This window comes from Sinohyriopsis cumingii, chromosome 2 (genome assembly GCF_028554795.1).
Source record: "Sinohyriopsis cumingii isolate HCF-2022 chromosome 2, ASM2855479v2, whole genome shotgun sequence".
Lineage (NCBI taxonomy): Eukaryota > Metazoa > Mollusca > Bivalvia > Unionida > Unionidae > Sinohyriopsis > Sinohyriopsis cumingii.
The window spans coordinates 58,386,858-58,406,982 of NC_142962.1; the positions used below are offsets into that span (position 1 = coordinate 58,386,858).

At 32.8% G+C, this 20,125-nt stretch overlaps 1 protein-coding gene across 1 annotated transcript in view; it reads right to left on the reverse strand.

Moving 5' to 3' along the window:
- Window positions 1-20,125, reverse strand: part of LOC149804947 (tetratricopeptide repeat protein 13-like) — a 120,036-nt gene that overhangs the window by 37,689 nt on the left and 62,222 nt on the right. Inside the window, exons 13-16 of the mRNA XM_089946126.1 lie at window positions 18,761-18,879; window positions 6,078-6,118; window positions 4,752-4,923; window positions 1,769-1,805 (exon numbers count right to left, since the gene is read on the reverse strand). Of these exons, the coding sequence (XP_089802252.1) occupies window positions 1,769-1,805; window positions 4,752-4,923; window positions 6,078-6,118; window positions 18,761-18,879 (369 nt within the window). The remainder of the gene's footprint in view (window positions 1-1,768; window positions 1,806-4,751; window positions 4,924-6,077; window positions 6,119-18,760; window positions 18,880-20,125) is intronic.

Below are 20,125 nucleotides of genomic sequence, written 5' to 3' on the forward strand. Positions count from 1 at the left end.
ACTGATAATTGACTACCACAGTGATGTAATTTAGAGAGTTTAAAGAGCTTTGCAGTGTTACAAGTAATAAAGGGAACAAAGGTGGTCCATAATGGCTTGTAAGTCTTTCATTAAAAATCAGAAGACCTTTGGAAGAAGCGAGATAGAAAGGAGACTAGCCCAAAATTAACCTGGTAGAACCACTTAAGTATTTTGTGTCTGAAGAGGAATATTTAAGGGCTGCCATTAACCCTTTTTTGTCAGTTCATGTCAAGTTGCCAAAATGTGCACTATCTCCTAATGCTAAAACAAGCACCAGTGAAGAAATGCTTGGAAATCAGAGTTTAAGTGTGTGAAAGGCAAGTAGCAAAGTTTCTGTGTTAACACTGCGAGTATCATGCCAAGTGGATTTTAAGACAGTATATGATGGAAGAAATGATATATCCAGGCATATGCAGATAACAATGCACAGAAACACTGATTCTTCTGTAACAAACACACCCACATTAAAGGCCTTGTGTGAGACTAGATCAAAAGTGGATAAAGTTACACTGAGAGATTCTGTTTGCAAATATTCAGGCAAAGCACAATTGCCATTCCTCATTGCAAATCATGTTACTAAACTGGTTCAAGTTAAGTCTCCAGACTCTGTGATTGCTCAGAAAATGTAATGCCTGCATACAATATTTACACACATTGTCACTTAAATCCTAGATATGAAAACAAAATTAATACTGTAAATGTACTATGCTGACTTTGTAGGTGGATGCTTCAGAAAGATAATATGACACATTATGGAGGTATAATGTTATGATGTTAACTGTACTGCGGCTCAAACATAAACTTACGACACCACAAAATGTATTGTTTTAGTATTAATTGGGTAATGTTTCCTTTCCCACTGAGAAAAAAAAAATGGGGAGTGGGTGGTTCGAAAGGAACTTTTTTTTAATTAAGCATGGGTGGAGGTGGTTGGTAATCCCAACAATCTACTACAGTTTTCTTTTGACCAGTCCAATTAGAAACTGGTTTTTGTGTACTCGTGCACCTTACATATGACACAGTCCTTTTATTCCTTGAACAGTCCACATATTTGTTTATTACTGACACAAACAAAACAAAATAACTACAAATCTTCAGTCAAAAAAGGCAGTCTTCTTTTTAGTATAACTGAGTAGATGTATTGTTCATGTTTGAAATTTTATAACTTGTCATGCTGACTTGTGCATTTTGAATTGATTATATATGGGAAGAAAATACAACAAAACTTTGTGAGGAGTTAAAGGGACATTATAATGAGGACGATTCTTTAAAATAATATTGGAGCCATTCATATTCCCATGTCAGAGCAATGGTGAGTAAAGCCTACAAAAAATTCACCTTAATTTTCTTATACACCACAGTTTCTTTATTTTTGTCTTTATTTACACATTTCCCACTATTTCCAATTCAATAAGCAATTCTTCCATGTCACTGAAGTAGCAATAGACATACAAACTGATTGTCTATCAAAATTGCATTTAACTATGGTTTACTTTCATTTAGTTCCCATTTCCTCATGATGATATAGCCAGTAATGCGTAAAAAAATACCATAACAAAGCAACAAATGAATCAAATCCATTAAAAACTACAAAAATGTATTAAAGACACATATTATGTATTTTGGCTATTCTTTCACTAAAGATTAAACTGAGCATCACAGAAAATATCAACCTACTTTTAAAACCAACAAATATTATTATCCAGTATTATACAAAATTCAAACTGAAATGAGTGAATACACATACCAAATGGCTTATTTTGTCGTAAACCTTTCCATCTACTCTGCAAGCATAAAGAAAATTAACATGCTTTAATCATATGTGACTGGGAATGCTTTAATTATATAAGACTTGGACAGAAATTACTGTACAGTACAGCTCAGGCAATTTTTCTTTTCTCCATGTGTCATGGTGGGGCACTCATGCCCTTCATACTCACTGTGATGATGACAAGTGTTGATGGGGAAAATACCTTCAAATCATAATTGCGACTGAGCAGGAACATTTTGCACTACACCATCATGGAGGGACTGTTTGACAGTACTGATTGACATTCAAATAGTTAATGCATGAAGATCTACCATAGAAAGACTGAGATGTCAGAGTTATTTACAATCAGATACCATTTGAAGAATCACTCATCTTTATGTCAATTATATATTTGACAATTTTAAAAAAATCATTTCAAAAGACTGTTCCTTATTCAATGTACATGTGCTTAGAAAAGGTTGATCAGCTTCTATGCGGTATACTTCAGTTTGCAGTTATTGCCAGTGTAAATAATGTATGTGCTTTTAGCAATTCAGTTATAACACAGTGGCCAAAGAAGTTTGCATCAAGATCAGTGGAGAGTATATCACTTCTAGGATTATTATGTTTTTACTTTATTCAAAGAAATAGGAACAAACTTCTGCACCAACTTTGATGAGAGGCACACCTTTTGGATTCCCTTGAACAGCATAAATTTATCCTATTGTTACAAAGGAAGAGTAATCTTCTGAGACAAAGTTAAAATTCCAAATAACAACCACTGCTATCTAAAGTAACGAAAACAACAGAAAACATTGAATTTACACTGAAATGTAAACATGCCTTCTCCTTGAACAGTAATAATGGTACACACTGTCAACAACAGCATATTTTCATGAGGTTGAATAAACACAACTTTGAGCCAGCTAGATTCTGACCCAACAGGGCCTACCGCATATGCATACTAAGGTACTGACCAATTAACTGAGGAAGGGGGGAAGTGCAGGCTTCAGGACTGGAATTTTCTTGCTGACTGAGATAGTTTTTAAAATTTTCTTTCATTACAAGATGAAAAAAGTTTTCAAATAAAATGAGGTATAGAGTAAGGTATTTTTCCTCAAATTAGAGCAAGAAAATCATTTTCAAGCTTTTAAAAAAAATACTCCTAATCCTCCACCCCTCAAAAAATTAAACAGTCTGTGCCTAAGACAGACTTGACTTCAGCTGATGTTTTACAGAATTCAAAGCAGTAGACATTGTCAACACTTATAAAATATTGGCATAAATTAGCATCAAACATGTCAATTATGACTTGGGAAGGTGTCATTTGTATTACATGAAGCCGTCTGACTTAAAGCATCATTTTAATGGCCCCAAGTATAACCCCACAATCAACAGCACAAGTTAGTTAATATTTCACAATTAAACTAACATAATACTTATTGCTGAAATGAATAACAATGTGGAAAATTGTCCTGATTGTAAAATAAATCCCTTTTTCCTTTTCTGTGACATTTAAGTTGCAATCAAAGATTTTCTGATTTTATTTTCCAACAAAGAAGAAACACCTTGCACCATCAATTATAGTTTGCTTGTTTGCATTTTTTGGTTTTGGCATAAATTATATGAGATTCAAGACTACCAGATCTCAGTATCCAAAATCTTTCTCTTTCTCTTTAGTGCTAAATGAATAAACCAGGTTTATTAAGTTTTCTAATGTGTTGCAGATCAGTGTCAATATTAAAATTTGAATCTGTTCAAGTTTCTTATGCAAAGATATATCTGAAATGCATTGTGCAGAGATTGCACCATAGTAGGTTAATCATTGTTAATTGTATTGGCACTTAATATTGTCAGCAGTTTCGAGAAGGGGGCTTGACATGTGTTGATGTGCCATAGAATCCCAAAGGAAACCAAGTACACATTAAATCAAGTACACTTTTTGATTCTGCAACAAAAAAGTTCCTGTCCAATATCTCATGTTGTTTTATTTATATTTTATCCAGTTTTGATGAAAATAAGCATTACCATATAGTCATCACTCTTTGGCAATTCCGCACACAGGTCTCTCTCCCTTAAAGAAATTTGGGGATTCAGTAAATTGTATTTTAGATGATAATGAAAACAAGTTATTGATATTCCATGTTCATGATGTTGAGACAACACTCAGCCAAAATTTTCAGTTCCAAACTTTAACCCTTCCATTCACTATTTGTTTTCTCCTTGTCTGCTATACTCGTGGTTTAATTTGAAATCTTTTCCCAAACATAGTCAATTTAAAACTAATGACCATCACTTTAAGATGCAACTCAGTGTCCTGCAGCATATTTTTCCAGCAACTGCTCTCAATCTACTCTTTCTCTCTCTTTCTTTCCCCTATGTTAAGAAATGAACCTATTTCTTTTAAGATACCCATGTAAATATATTAACATATATACTTGCTGGGAGTCCTCAAAAGTAAATCATGCCCACTTTATTGACACCATGTCCACTCTGCAGTGGTGGTAAAATGCAAATCCGAAATAAAAAGAGGTGTGCAGAGGAGCTTTCTCTGTGAGAAGCCATGGCAACTCCTTCAAATTGCTCAGGGAGATAGTGAAGGTACTTTTTTTTAATCCTCTCCACACTCTACGCACCTGCCATGATGTTTGGAGAAATGAAAATCACTTGAGCTCCACAATACATAGTATTTTCTAGCAGCTTTAACATCTCTCAAGCACAATTCTTACAATTTCTGAATACTTATACATAATTAAAACATATTTTCAATTATGGAATATTGCAAATAGAATATACAGTTATGAAATTATTGCTTTTAAAAAATGTTTTTCTTAACATTAATTTAATATTAATTTTTTTAAAGCAATAGCTTGATTTAATTATTACTTCATGCTTAAATTTCTCTGTTCAGGAGAGACTGTCAAATACTTTCTTAAATATTCAAGCCACCATTTACTGTAAAATATATTCCCAATCTTACCTCATATAACTGTGCTATATGTATTGAAGAGAGACCCATTGCAAGATTTAATCTACGGTTAGCTGTATACCCATCTGTGTTCACTTGCATCAGCAAGCCAATCTTATGTGCTTTACAAATCAGATTATAGACTGGACGGCTGTAATCTGTCAGAGACAACTTGGAAACATCTCTGAAAGAATACAATGAACATAGTGGAATGTTAAATGTCTTGCCTGCAATTTACATAAATTTTCTAATAATAGGATCAGACGCAGATTTAGGATTCAGTTTACAGAAATGATAATTTCTTTTAGGCTTATGGTTTGAAAACATGCACTTAGAATTAAAACAAATAGTAGCAATGCTGAAATTTTGAAGCTACTGAATGTATATAATTGCTAATGAGTCAAAAGTTTTTTTAACTGAAAACTGAATTCATGCAGAGTAGGGTTTGTCTTATAAGCATGAGATACAAATTTATTATGTCTACTTGATAACCTTGTTCTGTTTATATGTGAGTATGAGAGAATTATGTTCACTATCAAGAGAAACATTTAAGTTTTATATATACTACAGACATGGCATGTTTTTTCTCTTTTTCTTTCACAGAAAAACATAACGAGATATTGAAACTCATAGAAATAAACCAATAAGGCAAGTTAGTAGGAGCGATCAGAAAATCATATTCTACTAATACCCTCTGCAGATATGTTATAAACTGGTTATGGGACAATTGCACTGACTACTGGTATACACTGTGACTGCTAGTTACCTGATGACAGGGAAGAATATCATCAGTCACAAGTCGTAGTAAGTGGCAACTGAGCCAAATGGCCAGTGCAATAGAGAACAGTAGTTCTCAAACAGAAATTAAATCCAAAACACAGGATATTACTTTTAAATTGGACATAATAAAACAGTTACTTCAGACCAGTAAAATATATATTCATTAAAAGAAAAGGAAAAAGTTTTCCAAGTTGTGCACCATTATTTATTTCTTTACCTTATATCATGCTGAAGGAAAAAAAAAACCTCTTTTAAATGGGACATTATAAAAACAAACAAAAATATTTTTCCAAGTAATTTGTGAAAAGAAAAGACAAGACAGACCAAACTTAAAGGACAAAACTCTACCTTTTTAAGATCATTTTGAACAATTTCTGCTTTAAATAATATTGCATTTCAAATACTGTAAATTCTGATATGTTTTATTTAAAAAAAGTTAATTTATTGTATGGATAGAATAAAAACAAAGGAGATTTGTTTCAAAAGAAAGAACTGCGATGAATTCAGGTTTTAAATTTCTGAAACTTGAAAAGCAGAGACATGTCGTATTTTACTCACAATATATGAGGCTGTAATCCAGACTGCTCTCTGTAGGGATTCTAAAATACACAAATTAATTAATTAATTAATTAATTAATTAATCATTAAAAATCAATCAATTATGGGGCTTTTAAATTTGTCTTTAGCCAGTGATTTGAATTAGAATGCCAATGATGCTACCTCAATCAATCTGAAGAAAATAGATTTACAACTTTGGTGACAAGCAGGGTACTAGCTACACCTAGTCAAAATCCCTATATCCCATGCCAGTTGAGTCATGTGATTGGTTGTAGAAGTCATGCCATTTTCTTCCTCATGAAAAAAATATGGTAAATATCTGCATGTATTGAATATTTTTGAAAACTCTATGAAATACTCAGCAAAGCTTCTATCTTCTTAATTACATTTTCTTAAGGCTTTGTATCTTCAAAACCTTTAAAAGCACAAAATGTGATATTTTAGATGTCTACACACCAATCCAACCAATCTATTCCTATTATGCAGGAAGTAACTCTATATCAATGAAATTTAGCAACTAAAAGTAGTTTACAAATGTGAAAACATGACAGGTTGGTAATATTCATGCAACTGATCTATCACCACTTGTCAATAATGCTGATCAATTAACCAATTAACAAGCATAAATTAAACACCTACAGGCATTGCTTTTGTCTGCCATTTTCCTCTGACAAGTTGCTTGTGGTAATAATGAATTGATTATGATAAGAATTTACAAACTGTTCAACGATTTGTTGATTTCTCAATTGATAAGGGTGAAAAGAAGTTGTGGGAACCTTGTAATTCTAATAGTCGATATCCAGATCTTCTAAATGGAGGAATTAAGATTTATTCCTTTACCGAAACATTGACAAAACTTTGATGGATAAAGAACTTAATTGTGGTCGCATGTACAATCAGCTGAAGATGGAAACAATTGATGGCAAATACAAGTTTGTTTGCATAAACATATGTAGAAAGCCTGTCCTGTCGATGGCTTGAAGAAAAAGAAAGAAAAAATGTTTCTAGAATATAGGTGGAGAACCTCCTAACTTTCGGGTTTTGATGTATATTATATTTCTTGTGGGAAGGACTAAACCCCAGACTGTATATTTTTAAAGATTGAAAATTTACATTTTAATGTTTGATTGTAAAAGTAATAATTTATCATCTCTATCTTTCAGACACTTGAGTGACTCTTTACTTTCTCACCGGGCTGAAAGAGGGGTGGGGATACAAAATTGTAATATTAAAGAAATACAAAAATAAACAATAGTTTAAGATAAATATCGTCTGATATATTAAGCATGCATTTACATGTTTACATCAACAGTCATCATTGATGAAAGTTCTGTCTGACGAACATAGTAGAGCTTCAAAATTATTATGTACTGGTACAACAGTATCCTTTTAAACAGTTATTATTTTACAATTTTGTTATTAATTTGTAATTCATTTACTTCCAAGGCAGCATAAACATAAGCCAAATAAAATTAATAAGATTATATACTAAATACATCAGCATCTTTTGCAATGAATTTCCGTTTACATGAACAAGTTCTTGAGCAGGTTTGAACCTGATTTTTATTATTTACTGAAATAAAACACTTATGTTATTACTATATGAACGAGAACTACAAATATAAATATTGTCTATTGCAGTATAATTTATGCAACTTTGTAATTTTCCATTTTTAAGAATAATACATATCACCTAAACTGAAACATATTTCTTTGCCAAATACTGCATGTTTGTCGGAGGTTAGCAAGTGGTCATGTCACATGATTTGGTAGGCAGAGCGATCTATCATCTCGCATAAGGTCAATTCATATTACTACATGATATAACTACTGTCATTTCTTTAAAAATCTGAAGAAAAAAATTGTGCTCAAGTATGAAGAAACATATTTTTCTACAAGTAAAGATGTGTATGCATGGGGGGGAGGCGGAACTGTTCCTTGATGGAAATATTGCTGAAATGACCCAAAACCGGGTACATTTAAATATCATGAGTGCCTTAGAATTTATGCTTAAATTGTTCATTCAAAATACCTGAAAGCAAAAAAATATATATAAAAAACTATCTACATAGTACATTAAAGTTGGATAGGTGTTCTTGCAACTTAGCAATAGTTTGGTTTCCATAATAGTCATCAGCTATTTTGACATGAATTTATTCTCCTTTGCTGATAGTCTGGAGCAGGACATTGTCACAAATTTTCAACTTACTTATGCATACCAAGTCAGCATTCTGACCCAGCAGATATTAGTTACATTTTGTCACAGTACGATGGTCCACTTTTTGAGAGCTGAGCAGTACAAGGACATGTTGTATAATTACTGGAGATGTCACATCATGTAAAGTTTTATTTTAATTCATTTTATGAAAAGCTTTGAGTTTTGAACAGTCGAATATATTTTCAATGCTCAAGATAATTAAAGCACCAATTTACACTTGAATTCATTTGAACACATTGCTCTTATTCATGCAAACAGAGACCACAAAACACACCTCATACAAAGTATACAGAACGTCATCAAAGCAGTTCAACGTTTCACTACCAATCATCACATTGCCAGTCTCAAATCTTAACTGTTCCAATATGGTGTCACTAAAAGCCATACATGTGTGTGTGTGTGTGATTAGGATTTTTAATGCAGCTTTAAAAAAATTCAGTCTTATCGCTACGATGTCTGCAGTGTGGCAGTTTATAGTGATGTCTAGCACTGGGGCATCATGCCGCAGACATGTAGCATGATGTCCCACACTGTCAGATTATCCTGATACCAGGCTGACCAGTCTTAATGCTGAGCACCTATTGAGGCAGCTGTTAGTACCATTTCTGTAAGTCTCTGACTTGGCCAGGGTTCGAACCCACAACCTTCCACTTCCGAAGCAGACACTCTAAGCACTAGGCCACCAGAGTGGTGCCATATATGTCCAAGTGTCAATAAACAATGGCATACAATAACCCTATCATATGTATTTATCCCAAACTAGTGATATAAGTGCTTTAATGAAGTCCAGAGTGCAAAATCCTATCTATGGAGAGAATATCCGATCAATGGAGTGACAATGACAGTATTTGATAGAGGCTCACTTGTGTAATATAGCTACAAATACAGTCTATTAAAACAATCAAGTGTCACTTTGTTGTGAAATCAGTTATATCTAGAAGTGAATTCAATATCATCTGTATTTACTAGTGAAATAAGACAGTACACTGTTCACTTATTTCATTTGGAGAAATAGGAAATTGAAACACTGAAGTTTCTCAATGAAGAGATTCAGGAAAAGAAAAGTTTTTTTCTAAGAAAGACAAGTTGAATGTTTTAAAGCAACTTGAATGTGGTAAAATACAAAGTCAAGTTGGTAGGGACTAAAGCTGTGCGAAGAGAACATTTAATATAACCTGGAGATGTTCAGCACTGGATCAACATTGATCAGGATTGCCTACTACTGAATATTAAGACTGATACTGAAATTTCCTATTTATTGTGGTGACAATAAGTCAGCAGGAAGTAGGTTCTACTATTGACAGCGATGAGAAGGACCCGATGGAAACACCTATATGCCATTTCTGAAGCCACATTTGGGTAGAAAACCAGGACATTGGGTCTTTAAAGATTACGTGACTTTGCAATAAAATAAGAACTATCAGATCTCAAACAACATAAAATTGTGAAATACTTCAAGTAGAGAATATAAGTCGTGCAAGTGAACATTATTCTATTTTGTTTAGTAACTTTTTTGAACAAATGTGCTTGTTCTGGACATCACTGGAATTCAAGTGTTATTTTGTGTTTAAGAATTGCAATACAAGTGTGCTGCACATGGTGTAACATCATCCAGTTGCTAATCAACACAGGCAACATGTACTTTTAACTGAAACAAGTTGTTTTATTGACAAAAATGACCCGACATTACTCATTAAATTTTCTTACAGACAGATGTTCATTTATTTAATTGCACATGTGTTCACAAGGGGTAAATATGTGATTTCGAGCTCTTAATTAAAAAGAGATTTACATTAATAAGATTAGGATGTACCGGTCTCCAGTACAACTGGAATTCAATCATACAATTTTTTGCCCACAAGTGAATGAGAGATTTCATGAATTTAAATCATTTTAAATTTGATGACAATGCTGCAGATTAAAAATTAGATTGGCATGAATATTTATTTGTTACATCATTGTGTTAACGTTACTCATGATCTACCAAATGTATAACAATATGAGCTAAAAGAAAACAACATGAAGCTTAGTAAATCCTTATTCCAATGAAAAACAGTATTACTTGAAAAAATTCAATGTACAAATACCACAGAACTAAAAAAATATATATCTACTTTATGTAAACCAATATTACAAAACATATGACACATTTTGTTCGGGGGCCCCGAGTGGCCGAGTGGTCTAAAGCGCTCACCGTTACGGATCACTGCCATCTCACCTCTGTCTGCGTGAGTTCGAGTCTCGGGCTCTGCCAATGTGGATATGTGAGAAAGCTTGCCGATAGCTTCTCGTGGGTCGGTGGTTCTTTCCAGGGTTTTCCCGGGTTCTTCCTCCACCATTAATATTGGCCGCTATGTATAGCCTATCTTGTGCTGAAATATGCCTTTAAACCCAATAACAACAACAACAACACATTTTGTTCTTCCCCCCACCCCACCCCACCCTCAAATATATGTTTTTGTATAATTTTCTGCTATTCTTGTTATATTGTTGTTTTGTACATGATGCAGGTGGCATTTATGAACCCCAAGTACTACATTATAGTGGGTAAGGGCTGCATGTAGAGAGTTTAACAGCATATCAGTACGATCTTAGTTATATAGTACTGAGTCTTGTTAGAACTACATCCTTTAAGTCATGTGGTTTTACTTCCATTATGTTTGCTCATAGATATATATATATATATATATATATATATATATATATATATATATATATATATATATATATATATATATATATATCATATGGTGAATAACAGTCCTTTCAAGTGCACTGGATCCAGCAAGGGATCACATGTGTTAGAGATTGATTAAAATAATAAAATAAAATATAGACAAACAGTCATACATATGATTATATTGTTATAAAGGATATACAATATATCAGTTAAAAAAAAAAAAAAAAGAGTACACAATTGTATATAGTTCATTGGTATTAAGGCCATTAGGCTACAAAATATCTAACTTATGAATCCAATAAGTTTCTTTCACTAGTCTATTCATGTCACCATGCACAATATCTATTGTCATGAAAGAAAAATTGAGTGATTATTGGTGTTAAAGTGTGTTGAAATATTAGAGGAAAATTGAGGATCTCTAAAAAATGTTATATGAAAGTGATGATTATTCATTCTCTTAGCAACTTGTTCAAGCGTTTGTTCAACATACTGCATGCTACATTGTTTACAGGTTATCAAACAAATCACATTAGTCGATATGCAGTTAGTGTTAACACGCAGAGAAAATACCTCTTCTGTATTAGCGCTACTGAAAGAAGAACTTTCTCTTATGTTTGCACATTAAGAGCACCAGTGTCTGTTACATTTAGATGACAAAAATTGTCTTTTTTTATTTTCTGTCTGTTTAGTTCTAATTAGAAAATCTTGCAAATTCTTGGGTCTTCTATTAGCGAGAATTGGTTTATTTTTGTAAAGTGATTTTACCATGGTTTTATTTGATAAATTTAGGAGACTATACTATTTATTAATTACATCACCTATATTAGGTAATGAAGGCTTATACTGTATTGTAAAAAGAATTATATTTTTCTCTATTTTACATTCTACTGTATTTAAAGCCTCATGTTGAGTAAGATTACAGTCTTTGTTCAGCACAGAATCAATTATATGTGCAGGATATTTTCTATTTTGGAAATGTGTTTGTAATTTATTCAACAAATTGTTTAACTGAAAATCATCTGAAATAATGCGTTGGTATATTTTGGCCTGGCTATATGGTATACCATTTTTACATGACATGGAATGACATGAAGAACATTCCACATATTGGTGGATATTAGTTTCCATGATATGAATATTTGTTGAGATAGTGTTATCAATATTTTGTATTACATTTACATCTAAAAATGAAACATGCGTACTAGATGCAGTACAAGTAAATTTAATCATCGGGTGAAAATGATTTAGGCGATCAATACACTTTTTCAGTTCCTCAGTTGAATGGTTCCAGATCATAAATATGTCATCTCAAAATCTGAACCAAACAGATGGATTAAACTTTTAATTTTGAAGAAAATCTTTTTCTAATTTACCCTTTAAAAGGGAAGTGTATGAAGGAGCCATATGAAGACCCACTGCCGTACGCATTATTTGGATGTAATTCATATTATTAAATTGAAAAAAATTATTTTCCAAGTAAAGTTTTATTATTTTAAAAATATCTTCACTAGATAGTGTGCTATTATTAGGATTGTTAACAAGACAATATTTACACACTTCAATACCATCTGCATGCGGAAGGTTGGTATATAGTGATGTTACATCTAATGATACCAGGATTAAGTTATCAGATAGCTGTGGAATGGACTTCAACTTTTTTACTAAAATCAGTTGTATCTTTAATGTGTGAAGGAAGTGATTTCATTAAAGGTTGTAAAAACCTTGCAATAAATTTGGATAGGTTTTCAGTATACGAATTACAACCTGATATAATGGGTCATCCTGGATAATTTAAAAGTAAATTATGGTCAGGATTTTTATGAGTTTTGGGCAATATGTAGAATTGAGATGTATTTATGTTAAGAAGGAAAGCATCAAAATCATCATATACAGAATTATTATTTATGGCGATCTCATTAATGCATGTTGAAATTTTTTATTTAATTTCTATTGATGGGTCTTCATTAATATGTTTGTAGTATTTTTAATCATTTAATTGACATTCAACTTCTTTAACATAATCTTCTTGATTCATAATAATAACAGTATTTGATTTATCACCTTTTTAATCACTATAGTCACCATTCATTAGATTATATAAAGGCTTAATTTTGTCCCTGGAAATATTACTATGATACTGCTTTTGATGATTACCAATTAATATCTCTTTTGTGATCACATTAATATAAAAATTTAAATATGAACCACATCCATTAGGTGGGTAAAAGATGATTTGTGTTTAAGAAAACATTTTTTAGAATGAAAAGAATTTGATTTACTGTCTGAAATGCTTTAACATAAAAGAATTCTTATAATTTTAGGCATCTAGAAAAATTAAAAATTTCTTCAGCTAATTTAATTTTATTCTTACATTTTGGTTTGGGACAAAATTTTAGCCCTTTGCCTAACAGTATATAGCCATTATCAGTTAATCTTCTATGTGAGAGTATTTTCCACTGTTTCTTTACCTCTCTTAATTTGTTTTCTTAGCTTTTTTTCCACTCTGTTCTACTTTTGAATCTGTGGAACCTCCTATTATTTTGTCTTGTGATGGTGTCTCTATTATCCCTTGAAAATCTTTACCAGGTTTGTCAGTGCCTTTCTCATGGTCACTGTTTCAGATCCCCCCACCCACCCACCCATTTTATGGCTTCTTTGTTGTGACCTGAGGAGTCAAGATTTTTCGCAGTTGTTCATCATGTTGATTCTTGTTTGAATTTACAAAATTCCTATTTATGTTGACTCCTTGGTTTACTGATGTTTTGGGAGTTGCTGTATGTGTATTACTGTTCCTTGCTGTAGTTTCTTCGGGTTTTATATACTTTCTTGCTGTTCATTACTCTGTTGTTGTGATGATTTGCTGTTTTTCTTCTGCTGCTTACTCTGTTGTTGTGATGATTTGCTGCTTTTCTTCTGCTGCTTACTCTGCTGTTGTGATGATTTGCTGCTTTTCTGCTGCTGCTTACCCTGTTGTTTATGGATTATATGCTGTTCTCCAGTTTTTTCAACTTGACTTTTTTCTTCTTTACTCTTTCATAAATTGTTCAGTTTTTCATTCTGCTTAGAAGTATATTATTTTTTGTTGACTCTGTTTTCTGATATACTTCTTGATCAAAACTGAAAAGGCCTTGTCCATCTAGTTTCTTCTTCAATTCATCCCTAACATTTTCTATCTGTTTTCCTACGTTTAGTGATTTTTTTTTTGGTTTTCTTCTAATAATCTCTTGCACATGTTTAGAGAGACTTTATGTAACAGACTGTCGATAGAATTTTGGAATTCTTCATTTCTGCTTCCTATGTATATTTTCAGTTTCAGTCGTAAATCTGATGGAACTATCCCCTCCTCAACATATTTCTTCAAGAAACTGCTTTGAAGGCTGCTTTTCATTTGTTTTTCTGATAGTTTTAGTATTTTATATTTCAAAGACGTCATTACTCTCAGCGGATCATAATTTGATGCCATTATGTTGTTGAAAAATTTCAGATTTGGGATGTAAAAAAAACCCAATTTTCTGCGTTTGTGTTTTTTTTAATATCCCAATTCAAGGATTGATTAAGATAAATGCAATAAGCTGACAACGAACAGTGCAAAACTAGTATCCAACTAGCCCGAGCCTTTTTAGAGGTAAATACAAAACATAAACAAGAAAAACAAATAAAACACAAAAACCATTGTGTTTGCAAAACTTTACCTGGCTGTTTGTACATGAATTAAACCTTTAAATTTATTACAATGCAACTAGTTTATTTCAACTTGCTGCGGATGCTGGAAAATGTTTATACTGACCTAGAAACTGATGAGCCATAACGACAACTGTTGCAAATTATATCCCAGATATTTCATTGTCATAGCAGTAAATATATGCTATTAAGCACATTTAGAGAATTAGTTTTTAAAAAAATATGCCTGCTACAAAAGATAATTTTATTTGTGCATGGTTGTCTTTTTCTAGTCTTCTTTGTTTAAACCACTTGGTTTCAATGTTCTAAGGCGGCATATCCAGTAAGATTCCTTTTCTTTCCTGGTTTCGGAACTCCAGTTGGGGTTGTGAGCAATTGCAGTAAGTGTTATATCACTGAAAGTGTGGCCAGGGGAGGAGAACTGTTCTGTGACTGGACTTCTGTACAGCTTTGTCATCCAATCAGATCTATGAAGGTTGATCCTTCTGTGTAGCTTTTCAGTTTTTCTGACATACTGAAGGCTGCAGATCTTACATGTGATGAGATAAATTACATTCTCTGTTTTGCACATTTTGTTTGGACCATAAATGTTTAGTTTTTCTCGAGTCACTGTGCTAGAAAATGTTGTGGTCTCTATCATATGTTGACAGGTTTTACACCTTGTATTGTCAAAGGACCAGATTAACTAGGGTGGTCTTGATTAGTGATTGGCATTTTCATCATTTTAAAATGTCTTTATCTATACAGTTCTGTGTAAGAGGTAAAATATTTTCAATGTTAAATCTATCAGAAAGCCAGAAATGCAAAATACTAACTGAATCTTCAAGTTCTATTACTGAAATAAGTGTTCCTTGAATAGACTAATGCTCAACTTGCTAAAAAGAATTTCATAAATACAATATATAACCATTACTTCCTTTGAACTGATAAGTGCTGAAACCATCTCTAATATTCTTGAATTACAAGATCTTCAAGCTAGCTACCATGATGGTTATACTGGATGCAAGATTGGCACCATTTTCATTTTGTTATCACAAGTATTTTGGTGAAAACCCCCATGTTGATATGACCATCCAATCAGAATGAGTAGTCATAATATTTTCAAGATGACTTTCATGGCAACCAAAGTGAACGTCAAATTGGAACTATTTTCATTTAAGGACTAATAAAACATTTTTATTTTGCTGAAATTCCGTTACCTCCCAGGAGAAATACACCATTTCCTCGAGTTATCGAGGGACCTCCAAAAATTAAAAAAATCCACTTATACACTGAGAAAAAATGTTTGGGGGGGGGGAACTGGGCTATTTAGTGACTGATTCCTCCTTTTACAATCACATCAATAATAATTGTTAATAACATGCTTTTTCTAATGAAGTTGTTCGTTATTCTGCATAAATAACATTTATTTTTAAAATTTCCAATATGTAAAGATTGTTCCAACTGGTTTCAACAACCATCAGGTGTACATGAAAACGTGTATTACATCATTGCTTTTTGTTCTGTTGATTAGCCTGGTTCTCGGAGTGGTATTAAATAGCATACTAGCAAGTTGGGAGTCAAAGTAGCCAGAAACTAGACTATCTCTTGATATACCACCAAACAAGATTCCTATTTTTCACAAACTACCAACATTTATTTTATGAGACAACTGCTTACATCGAAACTCGATATTTTGTATTGTTCAATTAGTACAATATTGATGTTGTGATTTCATTGAAAGTAATAGTGAAACTTATCATCCTTGAGGATATCTGTAAATGCCAGTTCAGAAATTCTCAGAAAATCGCTTGCCCACATTGGTCCGTATCTGTGAAACTAAACTCTTTATTTTACGCAGTATTCCTTTCGCTTGATTGCCTTGCTATCTTTGATCACAGTTTTGAAAGAGTCAGTTGATATAAGGTAGTTCATGTTACATACACAATAAAGTATATAACAGTGTTCGATTGATCAAATGAAGTGAGTTCACCCGACATACGACCGAGGCCACTAGATTTTCATTATGTAGGATCTGCATGCCTTTTAACCTTTTTTGACATTCCACCTCCTTTATTTGATTCAATAGACATAATTAATGTGATAGGGTCTAATACAAAAAAAACCCAGCTGTTAATTCATTGCAACAATACAACAAATACTTCCACAAGTCAGTTATCAAAACAGTTGGCACATATGTAACAATTTTAAACCTGCATTATTCATTTAACTCATTAATCCCACATGCCATATTTATGCATTATGATACAGTACAATACTTCCAAGCAAGTAACATTAACATCATTTATGAAACACTAAAGCAGGTGGTATTACTGAAAAGGGGAAGGATGTAGTTGTATAAGGATATCAAATAATGTAGACTTTCTGCTTGCATAAAAAATGAAGCAGAAAAAACACATATCTGAGAGCTGATTTTTTTTCAGGCCAAAAATTACTGGTTATGTAACCAGAGTTTGTGTATGGATTTTAGACTTTTTGGCCTTAGATCTAAATCAGACTGGTCTGAGCTGCTCGTAACAAGTGAACCTTTGGAAGAAGTAGAATAAGTTTAAAATCTGGAGTAAAATGGGGTCAGGACATGCAACTCATGGATCCAATACACTGCACAAAAAAAGGTAATCCAATTTGTACCCTTTTGTAAAGACAAAATAGCCAATTGAAAATAGCTAACTTTTATACACCTTAGCATTTGGTTAAATGAAAATCTCTCAAATAAAGATGGGTTTGAATCCATTCAAAAGTAACCACAAAAATGTATTTCCTACCTGCATTTCAGATGAAAATGAATTTCAAGGGGGAAATGAGTTAATGTGCAACTTTCAATGATGTCGATAAATCTGAAAATTCCTTGAAGAGAAATTACAAAAATAACAATTACTTGACAATTTATATGAAATTTCTGACAAATCATTGATTATGTTAACCCTACATGCCATGTTCAAATGACATGAAGCAGTACCCTACTTCTGAGTTCTGTAACATCAACATCATTTATGATACACTGGATGGTATAACGAAAAAGGGGAAAGATGCAGTTGTATGTTATAAAACAATGCAGACTTTCTATTCATGTACACACAAAAAATAGTGGAAAAAATAATTCTTGAGACCTGATCTTCTTCAGGATTAAAATTACCAGTTTCAGAACCAGAGTTTGTGTCTGGATTTTTTACTTTTGGCCTTAGATCCATACCAGACTGGTCTAGACTGCACATGGACAGCTGAACCTTCGCAGAAAGTAGGATAAGTTTAAGAGCTGTGTAAAATGAGGCCTGGACAAGAAAATCATGGTTTCAACATGCAAAATAACACTACCACCCCAAGATGTCCAATGTTCACCCTCTGTGCATATGTGGCCAAAATAACCATTAAAAAATATCATCTTTTATACATCTAAGCATCTGGTTAATAAAAATCTGGATCCACAAAACCTGAATTTCCTTTGCCAATTTCAAGTGAAAATGAAAAGAATTTCCTAGTGGCAATGAGTTATGTCGGATACTTACAAGACTTTCAACAAGTATGAGCACATATTTCAAAATGACTTAGATTTCTCATAAGTCTACACTCTGTCACTGAAAGTTGATAATAATAATATTTAACGATTTAAGGAAGAAAATACCTCAAATGCTCAAGAAAATCAAAGGCATAATACATATCATTTATGGACACTGATAACAAACAATAAACAGAAACAGGCTCTAGGACCGTAAAATTCTACTGTTTCTGGCAAAATTATAAATACTGTAAACATTACAAGTATACACCCATATGCATCTTATATCTTTTATTAATTAAAAAGAATTGCATACATATCTATCAAAATGACACATATTAAATTAATAATTTAATTTCAAATACAAACAAAACTGTGTAATACTTTCCCCCCCAAAATAATACTTCCAACTTTAGTTAATATACTAGTCATGCCTTTTCATGCATACTGTGCCACAAATTGGTATCCTTCTGAATTACTGATGAGATGAAAAGAAGATGGACTGAAATATAAGCAAATATAAATTTGAAATAAATGGAATAAAAATTATAGATATTTAAGTCAAAGCAAAATGTATCATTTTGATTATACCAAGAAAACTATTTTACCTTAAATTCAAATGGTAACATTTTAGCCCAATGATCTCTGAATTCCTCACTAAGATCTGTATCGAGCTTCAATTCCTCCAACGGTTTTTCAAGATTACTATGAAGATATCTGGCATATTCTAAACAAACAAACAAAAAACAAAAAAAAACCTCAATAGATATATTTTATAACTATCTTCTTCATATATGTTCAATGATCTCATCAACACTAGGTACTAAACTCTGCTATCTCTTGAATCCAGCCATCCCAAATAGATGAAAATCATCTTTTATGTCTATATCATATAGATGAAGGGCAGTAACCCTTGCCTATTACTTCCCTTTGCCACTTCCTGGCAACACTTGTTGTTTTTTAGCTCTCATACCAGCGATGGGGACAAAGTATAGAAGACCTCATGCTATCCTGTGAATTTTTATGTGGTTTTCAACCATCCATCCATCCAAAATTTTGGTATTTAAGTGTGTAGTAATGATTCTATTACATGTGGTATTCATTATTTTCTTTTATCTTCATCAATATTTATGAATTTTTTCACGGTCATGGACTTGGTTTATTCTAACCATAGCATCACTGACGTGTGTTGTTGATTATCTTTATCAAAATCACTGTTGTTGTTGTGACTTATTAACATGCATGAGTTGTTCAACTGATTAACTTTTGCTGTACTTGTCATTTCAGTTAAACAATAATGATGAAATGTAATGAATGCAAAAGTTAAAGGCCAACAAGGATATGCGAAATACATGACTCACTTGAATCAAATGTAAATCATATGCAACATACAGTATTTATAACTTTATCAGAGGATATCTGGTCTACTGTCTTAAAGAAGAGGGTTCAGAACCTAGAGAGCCAGCTAAAGTCACACTGTGCAGTCCAACACAGTATCTACAAGAAGAATCAACTACAAGCTCAGGGGGGAATCTTGCTGCCAAAGCTCTAAGTGAAACATGATACTAACTGGTACTATTACTTCAGCTGAATTGGAGGAGCAAAGGGCGTAGTTTTGCTGCCCCCACATTATTCTATGCTGTTTTTTTTTAACAAGAGATGCATCACCTGGAATAGAAGGCAACACCAGTTATAAAATTTGAGGCTTTTTCTGTCACTTGTCTCAACAGATACTCTGTAAGTTATGAAGAGGTGTCCCCTAACTTCTCAGCAGCTCTGTGGGTATAAGTTCTCCCACATGTACACACATGGCCCTCAGGTCTGCAACTCCAGGCACATGGTCTTTTTTATCAAATTATACAGATCCATTCCATCATACCATAATGCCTTATGATGCCATCCTGGCTGCAAACCAGCCTAACCAGCCACCTGATCACTGTACCACTGAAGATTGGTCACTTCAGCAACATGTC